This window comes from Rhinoderma darwinii, chromosome 1 (genome assembly GCF_050947455.1).
Source record: "Rhinoderma darwinii isolate aRhiDar2 chromosome 1, aRhiDar2.hap1, whole genome shotgun sequence".
NCBI lineage: Eukaryota > Metazoa > Chordata > Amphibia > Anura > Rhinodermatidae > Rhinoderma > Rhinoderma darwinii.
This window is the reverse complement of record NC_134687.1, coordinates 301,960,506-301,972,775: the sequence shown is the minus strand read 5'-3', so window position 1 is coordinate 301,972,775 and position 12,270 is coordinate 301,960,506. Positions and strand designations below refer to the sequence as shown.

Sequence of the window (12,270 nt, the reverse complement as noted above, 5' to 3'; positions counted from 1 at the left end):
TGCTGTGATCAAAGCTGACCGCAGCGTTCAAGGGGTAAATTATGAGGATGCCCTTTAGATCGCATCACAGGAATCCCTGTGACCCGATCAAAGGACATACCATATATGGGCAGACAGCTCAGGGTCCATTGAAGGACCCTAGGGCTGTCTGACCATATTTCCTGTTAGGGCATACTTGGGTATGTCCGAACAACTGCCTGTGTACTATCCGTACACTGGTTATTGTACTGGCATATAAATATAAGCCCGTACATTAAAGCAAAAAAAAAAGTAATGTTAAATAAAAACACTACACACATTTTTTACATCAAATATTAGAATAAGTCTCCATACATAAAATATACACATTCGGTATCGTCGTGACCGTAATAACAAATTTATAGCATCATTTATGATGTTTACGCGGTTATAAAAACAAATCTGCTTTCTTTCACTTATTAATGTGAACCTCCACGTGCCTCACATTAATAGTAAATAACCCCATCATGTACCTCACACATTAACCCAATGTTGTCCATTATGACTGAGGAACATGATGGGGTTAAATACTATTAATGGGAGGCACACGTAGTTACTGTACGTTTTTGTTTTTTTTACGCTATGCTTTATTTGCATTTTTTGCACTGCCATCGCCATTATAGTTTGACCTAGGTTATGATAATGGAATATTATAGATCATAATTGTCTTCTTTTCTAGACTGAAATTGCCAAACGTCTGAATGTTATCTGTGCACAGTTGGTGCCATTTCTGTCTCAAGAGGTGAGTTCCTGCTTTGACAAGAATATATTTTTTATTTTTTTATTTTTTGTTATATAATAATTTTTTTTTTTTAGCATAATTACTTGTTTTTCCCCCAAATGAACCAGCATCAACAGCAGGTGGTCCAGGCAGTTGAACGAGCTAAGCAAGTGACAATGGCGGAGCTAAATGCAGCCATTGGGGTATGTTTTTCTATGTTTGTGGTTCTTGACTGGCCCAATGCATGCTGCTCAAGTGCAGTTACTTTGGAAATGGCTGATAATTTAAGATCTTTAGCTGGGAGGGTTTTCTGATTAACTTTCAAATGTTAATTCTATTCATTGTTTTAATGTTTACTTTCTATTCCAAGACTAAAAAAAATTATTTATTTTTTTACTATTCTATTGCAATTTCCCCTCTCCACGTGCGAACCACTGATTGTGAATAACAGCACCAGCTACAAGCTCAGCACCTCTCACACCATGCACCTCCCATTCCACTAACACCTCACCCATCTAGTTTGCAGCCACCCAACCTGGCTGTTGCCACCAGTGCCTCCAGTCTGTTGGCCCTTTCTGGTGTCCTTGGCCTACAATCTCAGCTGGCAGCAAAAGAGGGACTGGTCGACTCGGAGCACAGAGGTAAGTCTAGATTGCTTGTTTAATACCCATCCTATGGATATTTGTACTAGCGATGCCATTCGGTATTGTACCTTGGAGATTTTAGTGAACAGCAAACCTGATTGATGGCTGTTGTTTATGCTCTTTTATGACTTGTCTTTACTTCATTGTATGAGCCGCAATGAATGTCTAGTTTAGGCTAATCTCTCTATATAGCTGATGATGGGGTTGGTTGTTCAATGCATTCATTCAAGATACCCCAAACCTATATTAAAGGGTTTGTTTGGGGTTAAAATAATTTTTCCCTTGAAACCGCACCATTCTTCTCGATGGATAGTCAGATAGTGAATTCTTATTAACGTGCATTGTAAAATGGCTCGGCAAGGAAAACAAAATGAAAGGGGAATTGGGATTTTTGGTTTTCCATTTTAGCTGTGGGATTTTGGGAACAGGTTACAAAAGGGGGAAATAAATCTGCAGTGCGGGTGGTTGTCTGCAGGAGAAATGGGAAACTAGATCTGTGAGGAAGAGTGAGATTTCTCAGTGGGAAAGATAGATGATAAATTAATAATCTTGACTCAAATTAACCAGATCTTTCCCTTTTCTCTTCTCGTGCGTTTCCATGGAGACAGACCGAGACCCAGGGCCTGTAAGTATAACATTATACTGTGTGGGCTTTTTGTGTGTGAGGGGATGTGGGGAATATTGTCTTCCTTACATCTGAATTCTTACCCTGAGAACACGGTCCCTGCGTCTTGGGCTTTTGATGAAGCTGTAGCGGTGTGAGAGCGGGTTTTGGTGGGAAAAAAAAAAAAAGACCATTCTGAATAACCGAATGCACAGATGAGAAGCCTTTTATTCGCTTCAGATATGGCTCTTGGTGAACGTGTTCCAGTTCCTTTGCTTGTGCTGGTCGTCTTTCTGCCAGTCTACTGGGCATGTTAAAGAGCATCTGTCACCAAAATGCTATTTATCTATGTTTGGACCAATCCTTTTATTATCATATAAGAAGAATACATTGCACTATGTTTCGGTTCTTGTCTTTTACGTTACTGGCGTTGCAGGCCTTCGTGAATTTCATCTGTATGTCATGAATATTCATTAGGGGTTTGGCTTCCGTTCAGCCCAATTTTTATGTAGAGAAAGCTTCTAAATTCACTCAACAGTGCAACAGTGGTTGGCACAGCACTCCCTGAACAAGTCTACAAGCTCCACCCCTCAGACTCCAAAAAACACTGGACTCCTTTAAAACCAGAGGAAAAAAAAATTTAAATTTTTTTTATTTAATTTTTTTGATACATATATAAAAAAATCCATGTTCGAAATCCATTTCTTTCTTTGGCCTTTAACAGAGCTGTGTGACTCTTCCAAATGGGGACCGTGTGCGAACCTTATCAGATTACCTGAACAGCAACAAAAAGCGCAAAACGGAGGAAAAAGACTTTGGAACAGACTATGTGAGTTGTGACTCTTTATCGTATTGTACGATAACCCACGGTGACTGGGATGTTAGCGAAGACCGTGGTAACGCCTATGTGTTATACGCGTGAGAATGAGGCTAAATTAAGCTTCGTAAGCTGAGAATTCGTGAAACTAGCTTGTTCCCAGCACAGAGAAGCATTACTAGTCACCTATCTGACAGATTCAGAAAGAAACTTATGACTTTTGTCGCTGCTTTCTTTTGCAGGGCAGCGATGCTGACCGAAGTGAAGACAATCTTGTGGTGGATGAGGTAAGCGCTTTTTAAGGCAGTCCTTTGGCATCATGGAAATAAAGCAAATGGTATTAAGCTACAATAAGTGTGATTTGTCTTCCCAGGATCCCGCTTCACCTCATAGTGTCCACTCCTACTCCTCACGAGAAAATGGTGTGGATAAAACAAACCTACAAAGAAAGGATCCTCCTCCAGCAAGTCCAAACTCTATGACTTCATCTAGCAGCGTATCCCCCTCCCGGAGCAAGGATCTTCCCACGGTACTAGTATTCTGACCGCAATGGTCCAAGGGGGGGTAGCACATGTTTAGAGCTTCCCTTCAAGAACATGCATACGTAATGAGGCAAACGCAAAGTGTAGTTGCCTATGACAACCAATGAGATTTCACCCCTAGTATTTCAGAGGCTCTTTGGAGTGACTTGATTGGTTATCATGATCAATGATTCCACTTTTCCTGTTCAACGTGGTTGTAATTAATTATGGCAATTATTAGAATACAACCATTAGCCCTGTGGAATCTCCGCTTTGTGTTCTGTAAATAATTTTATGTTTCTTTTTTTATAGCAAGTGGAAAAGGCTGGTACCCCTGGTCTGAAGTCTAGCACTCCAAATTCTCATAGTGATATGAGCACACCTGGTCCTAGTGGGGCTAGTTCATCTCAGTTCCGACCTCTCTCCAGTAAACCGGCTATTGACCCTCTAGGTGAGTAAAGGAAATTGGTGGAAAAGAACATAGCCATGTCTTCCTGGAGTTTTGTTGTGTCTAATGTGATCTTTATCTAAAATAATTTCACAGCCCTGGGACTTCGGGCCCCCTTGGGAGCACAGGGTGGATATCCAGCTGCGTTTAGTATTGCTCATGCTTCAGTGAATGCTGAGGGAGCTGGGGCCTATGCTGGTCTTCACCTCATGTCTCCACAATTAAATGGGGCAGCTGCTGCTGGAACTTATGGAAGATCTTCTTTAGTAAGTCCCAATTTTGTCAGCCTTTTGTTTTTGCATTAGATTTGAGTTAGACCTTTACATATATGTTAAATTGCGTCAGTTATTTTAATTTTTTTTCCCCCCTCACTTTGCTCAGTTTTAATATTACTCATCATTGTTTTATTGCCCTTGTAGGTTGGTTATGACCCTCATGCACACATGCGAAGTTTGGGGGCTACTATTCCAGGAGCTGCATCTGGAAAACCGTGAGTTTGTTGTTTTTTTGTTACGATTTTGTTTCCTATTTTTCTGTTAATAAACAAGTTATCTCTCTGGATTAACCATTATGTTGGGAGCAAGCACTGATGCATCATGCAAGTTGTTTTTATGGCCCTGGGTTTGTTAAATTGTTTGCTTGATTAGGATTAATCAGTTTTTCATTGAATACCTTATTTTGGGTATTATTTATCATGAAAATTCCACTATGAAATCTATGTACATGGCATAATGCAGTTCCCCAATATAATTAAACTGGCTTTAAGACTACACAAATGGCATTGCTTCCATATTTATGTCTTCTACATGCATTTCTCCTACCATTGTGCCTTACTTGTATCCGCTTAGCAACGTGGTATACTGGATTAAGTGTGTCGAATACACACTTCTATACTGTGTGGGCAGGCTAATGACTAGGTCTAGACAAGGGTTGTTGATACAGATGAAATTGTACCGTGAATTCGCACTTCAGAATTACTTTATGCTATATGTGACCGTTTTGGTGTGTAATGACAGAAGCGTAAGCTTATCTGTGCACCGGATATTCTAGATCAATAAAGCCTCTAAGAAACCACAATTTGCCTCTTAGGCTTCATTCACATCTGCGTTAGGACTCCGTTCATGCGTTCCGTCTGACCTGAAAATGAATTAAGATTTCAGACTGAAGCCTAATGCTGTTTTTTTACTCATGGTAACAAATAACGTGTGAAAAGTGTTTTGTTTTTTTTCCAAGTCAAGTGTGTCCAGAACCCTAAAAAGGTGCATCATATAATTTTACCCTTTTTTGCATGTCCCGTTATTTTGTTGGCAACTTAGGGAGGTGTTGCAGAAAGAATAAAGTATGGCAGGGTGTGCTATGTGCACTTTTAGAATTGGACATGCAGCTTTGTAAATGTTTCCCTACATTTCATCTTTCAGAGCTTACTCCTTCCATGTCAGTGCAGATGGGCAGATGCAGCCTGTCCCCTTTCCACCTGATGCTCTTATAGGTTCTGGAATCCCCCGTCACGCTCGTCAACTCCATACATTAAACCATGGAGAAGTGGTCTGTGCTGTGACTATAAGCAACTCCACACGTCATGTCTACACGGGAGGCAAAGGTTGTGTGAAAGTGTGGGACGTTGGGCAACCAGGCACGAAGACTCCTGTGGCACAACTTGATTGCTTGGTAAGGCTTTGCTGAAACATGTTGGTTCTGGTGTAAATGTCCTGTATATTTAACACCATTCTAAAAACAGTCAATTTACTTTAAATTTGGCTAAATGATAGCTCACATTGGTTGGATTGTAAATGATCTGACCGGTCTTGCTCCATATCCTGTAGAACTTTAATCCCTGATTTTTTTTGGGAGAGAGTAATACATTTAAATTGTATGGGCAACCAGTGCAGTGACTGGCACAGGGTTGTAGGATTGGTGTAGCGGTGGGTCAGAAAGATGAACCTGGGTGCTGCATTCAGGATAGATTGGAGAGCGAAGAGTTTGGTGAGGGGGAAGACCGATTAGTAATAGGTTACAGTAGTCAAGACGATAGTGAATCGGCGACACTGCTCTCCATCCTAGAGCTTGTGCATATGAAACAGGGAGGATGGAGAAATAGCGGGGCTTGTGCTGTATTGGGATGGAGATAGACCCGGGAAGCTAAGCCAAAATACCATTAGTCAGTCGCCAGCTGTAGATTTTCTCTTCCACTGAAAGGTGTATTTTCCTATCTTATTACAATTTCTAGATCATAACCTACTCATGGGTGATATTCAACATTTGGTGGCCTATTCCGCACAGCGCTGCCTCCAACCATGCATAAAATTCAAGTGAATGGTTCTGTAGTGCAGTAATTTCCCTTGTGCCAATCTTGACCGGGTAAAAATCCATGTCTGGTGACTGGCAGAAAGGAGGGTCCCAGTCATGGGACCTCCATGATCAGTAAGCTATGGTGTATCCTTGCAATATGCCATTAGTTAATAAGGTGGAATTACAACATTAAAGAGGTCTGTGGAACACTGCCATATGTGTATATTTTTTGTAATTCACTTCGTATATTCTATAAATAAGCCTGTTTTTTGTTTTCATGATATAATGTAAGTTATCGTTCCCTCTTGAAGGTCGCTGTGATTATGCAGCTATCTAACTTGTGACCTTTATAAAGTTGCATGTCTAGTATCAAGTGGTGACTTAATATATATATTCTTTGTTTCACTCCTGTACAGAACCGTGATAACTATATCCGCTCCTGTAAACTCCTTCCAGATGGTCGCAGCCTTATTGTTGGGGGTGAGGCCAGCACTTTGTCTATATGGGACTTGGCATCACCCACTCCAAGGATAAAAGCAGAGCTTACCTCTTCTGCTCCTGCTTGCTATGCTCTTGCCATTAGCCCTGATGCCAAAGTCTGTTTCTCCTGCTGCTCTGATGGGAATATTGTAGTGTGGGACTTACAGAATCAGACTCTTGTCAGGTGAGACATTCCACCAGAAGTAAAAAAAATAATAATAATTGGGTATCATGGTTCAGTGGTTGTTCACTTCATAATCCTGTCCAGTCACGTTGAATTTCTTCATATACACAACGGAGCAGCTCAAATTTCTGTTTCATTGGGATCGCTCCCTGAAAATGTCTAGAAAGAACTACTATACTTAGTCTGTAAATTTCAGAATATAGAAAGTCAAAGGCTTGCCAATTTTGTAGTACCTATGTGCTTTTCATTTAGGACGTTCTCAAACTCTAGGCAGCTTTGTTTTTACAATGTAGTAAATTTAGCTCATGAATCGCCTCCCTGGCCTGCCTCTTAAATTCTTACTTAAATTCTATTTGTTTTTATTTCCCCCTTTTTTTTTTTTTATAGGCAATTTCAGGGGCATACAGATGGTGCCAGCTGTATAGATATTTCTCATGATGGCACCAAACTATGGACTGGTGGTCTGGACAACACCGTTCGTTGTTGGGACCTGAGAGAAGGCAGACAGCTCCAGCAGCATGACTTTAACTCTCAGGTACTGGATGACGTAAAAAACCAAAAAATAATGGGTTGCTATGAGCTTGTCGGAATAGAGCTGAATAAAACTAAAATTCCTGCCTCACTATTAGAAGTGCGGACTTGTAAAAAAAAATGTTCCCCTCTCCTATAGATCTTTTCCTTGGGTTATTGCCCTACAGGCGAGTGGCTGGCCGTTGGTATGGAGAGCAGTAATGTTGAAGTTTTACATGTTTCCAAACCTGATAAGTACCAGCTGCATCTTCATGAAAGTTGTGTCCTCTCTCTGCAATTTGCTTCCTGTGGTGAGTACTGTTAGGGTTGTTCTCGTAACATTGTTTATGTCAACGTGTCCAATTCTTTGGCTCCAGAAGTGACTGGTCTCTTTTCTCCCGTTTGAAATAACGCACACTCAGCTGAACATACGTGTTGATGGGGGAGCAGGGTTATTGGCGGTCGGTTGTTCAGTTCACTGTAATCTCGGACATAGGCCATTGACGTCCAAAGATGGTTGTGCATGTGACTTGGGATGTTTTGGGTCCATTATGAATATTCAAGCATCTGTCCTTTTTGGTATATCCCAAAATATGTACATACTACTGTGCTACAAAGAAGTAAAGGTTGAAAACTGGACAGTGAGAGTGAAGTTGGCTGCCTGTGATGATGCCAGATTTTATTTCACTACTACAAATCTGGCCAATGCGACCAATAAGGAGCCTTTTTATACTGCTATTTTATGTATGGTTAGAAAAAAATCCTAGTCATGCCTCCCAGTCCAAAAACCTCTGACCTGTCTCCTTGGTTCCTGTATTTGGTACATGCATCGTTGCTGCAAACCTAATTAACTTAACCCCTTAGTGACCAGCCCATTTTAGGCCTTAATGACCAAGCTATTTTTTTTCGTTTTTCTATAGTCTCATTCAAAGAGCTATAACGTTTTTATTTTTTCGTCTACATAGCTGTATGAGGACTTGTTTTTTGCGGGATTAGTTGTGCTTTTTAATAGCACCATTTTTGGGTACATATAATTTTTATATTAACTTTTATTAACCTTTTTGGGGGGGATTATAAAAAAAAACTGAAATTTCGCCATTGTTTTATGCGTTTTTTAAATTGACGCCGTTCACTATGCGACGTAAATAACATGTTACCTTTATTTTATGGGTCGGTACGATTACGGCGATACCACATATGTAGAGGTTTTTTTATGTTTTACGACTTTTGCACAATAAAAACACTTTTGAACTAAAATTATTTGTTTTTGCATGGTCGCTTTCCAAGAGCCGTAATTTTTTTATTTTTCCATCAATGTAGTGATTTTTTGGGCTTGTTTTCTGCGGGACGAGACGTAGTTTTGATTGGTACTGTTTTGGGGTACATGGGACTTATTGATTTTTATTATGACTTTTTTGGGGGGCAATGGAAAAAAATTTCAATTTCGCCATAGTTTTTTGCATTTATTTTTTTACGGTGTTCACTTTGCGGTTTAAATTACATATTAACTTTATTAATGGAGTCATTACGGTCGCGGCGATACCACATATGTGTACTTTTTTTTTTTTTTTTACACTTTTACTAAATAAAACCACTTTTTATGGAAAAAAAATGGTTTTATTTATTTTTTTACTGTACTTTTTATTAATAATCTTTATTTCACTTTGATTACTTATTTTATTAGTCCCACTAGGGGACTTTACTGTGCGATATTCCGATCGCTGCTATAATGCTCTGGTATACTTCGTATACCAGAGCATTATTGCCTGTCAGTGTAAATCTGACAGGCAATCTGTTAAGACGTGCCTCCGGCGCGTTCTAACAGGCATATGTCCAGGGCAGACCTGGGGGCTTTTATCAGTCCCCCGGCTGCCATGACACCCCATCGGAGACCCGCGATTGCATTCGCGGGCCGCCGATGGGTGACAGAGGGAGCGCACTCCCTCTGTAAACAAAGTTAAATGCCGCGGTCGCTATTGGCGGCATTTAACGGGTTAAACGGCCGCGATCGAAGTAAACTTCGATCTCGGGCGTTGGAGCAGGAGCTCAGCTGTCATCAGACAGCAGAGCCCCGGCTCCAGCCTGCACGGGAGACCCGTGCAGGACTTAGACTAGGCTGACGTGAAAAGGCGTCAGCCTAGCCTAAAGCCCATTAGTGAATCACGTAAAAAGGCGTATTAGTGGTCACTAAGGGGTTAATGGGTGCTGTACAGTAATGGTGCCAGTACCAGGGATGCAAAGTGGCCAATCATGGTTACACTGTTTCTGCTTTCAGTCAAACGTGTACCCCCAGAGATCTGGCTGTGATGATAGCGACTGTAGTACTGAAGTATATGCAAGAAGTGCTCCTGTAATGATAGAACAGGATGTATACCTTAGAATATGTGGCTTGAGAACTGTAGATTATTTAGGTGACTAAACATTGGTGCTTATGTCTCTTCAGGTAAATGGTTTGTAAGTACTGGCAAGGACAACTTGTTAAATGCCTGGAGGACACCATATGGAGCCAGCATTTTCCAGGTGAGGGCTCTATATACTCTGCTTTAGAGGGGCTTCAAATAATGGTTTAAATGCGGTTTCGGCACTGTATGAGCATGGCAATGTGTTGACTGAAGTTACTACTTAGTCCAATAACTGCTTTGTATAAGACACTGAAATAGAAGAAAAGTTCTCTTTCCAGATGACCTCGATTAGCAGACGTTTGAAGCACTGGCATTTTTTATACTATGTAATAACTTACTTTTACCGGTCTGGCATTGTACAACTATTCATCTTGTTACACAGTACAGTGAAAAACGCTTCATATTTGTTTTATGTCCTTTAGAGCTTGGCACAAGACTGCCCTTGGCATCAGATGTAGAAGATGTCTTGGGGGCATATTTGATGCACACTAGATTACGGTCATTGGGAACATATGTTTGTTTTGTTTTTTTTGTCTTTTTCCTTTAAAAACAAAAACAAAAGGATTAGATCCCAGCAGGTGGAGGGAAAATCATCTGCAAACATTTTTCATGTTGAAAGAAAAAATAACCAAAACCCTGGAGGGGTTGTCCCTATTGGGACATATAGGTGGGCAGTACCCAGCTTGGGATGAGCACCACTAGAAAGGGCAAATTTCACTATGGTGTTCTTGGCGTGGCCACTTATCACATGGTCCCGTATTCATTTAAATATGCAGCATGTAATGTTACCTTTCCAGAGGTATTGTCAGGGAAGCTCTGTGCAGCCCCTCCTATCAAGTGATTGCCGGGGGTTAGAGAAACCATACCCACAGTGGTCAACTGATCGCCAGGCTTTCTTCATTTTCCGTAGAAGTTGTCCAAAACACAACACCTTTAAGTCCTTTTGGGTTCTGCTTGTTGTCCATCTCTACTTCCATTATTGGAAATATTAGATCTGAGATCTATCATAAGGGTTCTCTATTACGATCTATCCCGTGTTAGTAGTAAATAGAAAAATAATGTCAAAGGGACTTATCAGGCATTTCCTATTTGCGCCTTCGGGCAATGAAGAGGTAATAATGGATGAAATATGTAATTGGTCCTGTAGGGTACCAAGTGGTATATTGCTAGAATAAGTTACTACCACCTTAGCCAGGATTGATGTAATGCACACCTACTTCTCTTGCTGCAATGCTACATCACCTCTAATAATAATTGGGTTATGCTATACAGTCGTCAATGTATACTTTTTACTGCCATTGTTAGTATTTTTACTTTTATTGACTTTCAGATCATGGAAAGGAAAATGTAGACAACCCATTAAGGGTTTGCTATGAGGACGTGCCTGGAATTTCTGGTCAGGTCTAAAGTAACCATTTCTGTTTCTTTGCAGTCAAAAGAGTCTTCATCTGTTCTTAGCTGTGATGTCTCCACTGACGACCAGTTCATTGTCACAGGTTCCGGTGACAAAAAAGCCACAGTCTATGAGGTTATCTACTGATGGCCTCAGTCTTCAATTTGGGTTCCCCTTCTACTGCACGAACCCACAAAGGGTGATCATCTGTCCTTTGGGTTAGTTATGTTTTTAGGTGTATATTTTATCCGTATCGGCCAGCGTGTATTTAATAATAAAACTGGAGAAAATGATTGAGTGTTGTCTCTTTTATGCAGGAAATGGTGCTTTGATCTTCAAGTTAGTGGTCTTCAAAGGACCATTGAGGTTTATTAGCAGAGTACACTGGTTTCAATAAAAATGGTCCACTTTTTTTAGGTAGGCTTTTTAAAAACCTATAGATTGGCTCTTTTCGGTCCTTATTTTTTTTTTACGTTTTTGGCTTCAGGTATCCTTTTTAAAAGAAAATGTCATCGAGCCAACTGAAATATAATGCCACAAATAAAGATAACCGAAAAACTTCTCAAATTTAGTAAATCTGCAATGTTCCAGAAGGTGCCATTTAAACCTTATTCATAAATAATTCATCAAGTGTTCTTAGAACAAACATTTCTATAGATGACTAGGACAATTAGATTGTAGAGGCACACTGCATATTTATGTAAATGTACTGGTATGCTTGACGCTCCAGTGGGCAGCATGCAGCAATGCTTTTGTCCCTACAGCAGCCAGTCAATATCTATCAATGACTGTGAATGAGCACATTGGTGGGTCTCCAGGAGCCTATTCTTCGGGGGCATCTCATTATGAGCTCATTCACAGGGTAATCTTTGTGCGTCACTTGAAGCATTTGCATGTCCTTACTGGGTCTGTTTGGCTACCTGTGCTGTGCAACTAAAGTTGTCTGATGCAGCTTAAGTAATTTGAGGGCTATGGCTTTTTTCAATAAAAATGGAATGTCACCGTCTGTATGAGCTTAATCTGCATGACTTATTTTAGAGTGTACTGGATGCAGCTGATGAAACGCATGTACCTGTCTTTTTAATATCTGTGCTTTTGGCCCTTGTAAGAATGGCAAAAAGCGCGACATGCTCAATATCTCTGCGTATTTCGCGCATCACGCACCCATTGAAGTCAATGGGTGCGTGAAAACCACGCAGGTCGCACGGAAGCACTTCCGTGCGAACCGACTGAAACAGA

General features: G+C 40.6%; 1 protein-coding gene across 6 annotated transcripts in view; it reads left to right on the top strand.

Moving 5' to 3' along the window:
* Positions 1-11,324, top strand: part of LOC142648426 (transducin-like enhancer protein 1) — a 35,598-nt gene extending 24,274 nt beyond the window's left edge. For 4 of the 6 annotated variants that reach the window (XM_075825450.1, XM_075825446.1, XM_075825447.1 and 1 more), the window contains 16 exons: positions 698-760; positions 835-942; positions 1,191-1,380; positions 1,992-2,008; positions 2,712-2,816; positions 3,047-3,091; positions 3,178-3,333; positions 3,638-3,776; positions 3,870-4,039; positions 4,193-4,263; positions 5,192-5,441; positions 6,479-6,726; positions 7,114-7,261; positions 7,397-7,547; positions 9,680-9,756; positions 11,071-11,324. In XM_075825450.1, the coding sequence (XP_075681565.1) occupies positions 698-760; positions 835-942; positions 1,191-1,380; positions 1,992-2,008; positions 2,712-2,816; positions 3,047-3,091; positions 3,178-3,333; positions 3,638-3,776; positions 3,870-4,039; positions 4,193-4,263; positions 5,192-5,441; positions 6,479-6,726; positions 7,114-7,261; positions 7,397-7,547; positions 9,680-9,756; positions 11,071-11,178 (2,046 nt within the window). In that variant the 3' untranslated portion in view covers positions 11,179-11,324. The remainder of the gene's footprint in view (positions 1-697; positions 761-834; positions 943-1,190; positions 1,381-1,991; positions 2,009-2,711; positions 2,817-3,046; positions 3,092-3,177; positions 3,334-3,637; positions 3,777-3,869; positions 4,040-4,192; positions 4,264-5,191; positions 5,442-6,478; positions 6,727-7,113; positions 7,262-7,396; positions 7,548-9,679; positions 9,757-11,070) is intronic. The other 2 variants (XM_075825451.1, XM_075825449.1) reach the window with 1 other exon arrangement.
* The last annotated feature ends 946 nt before the right edge of the window (positions 11,325-12,270 follow it).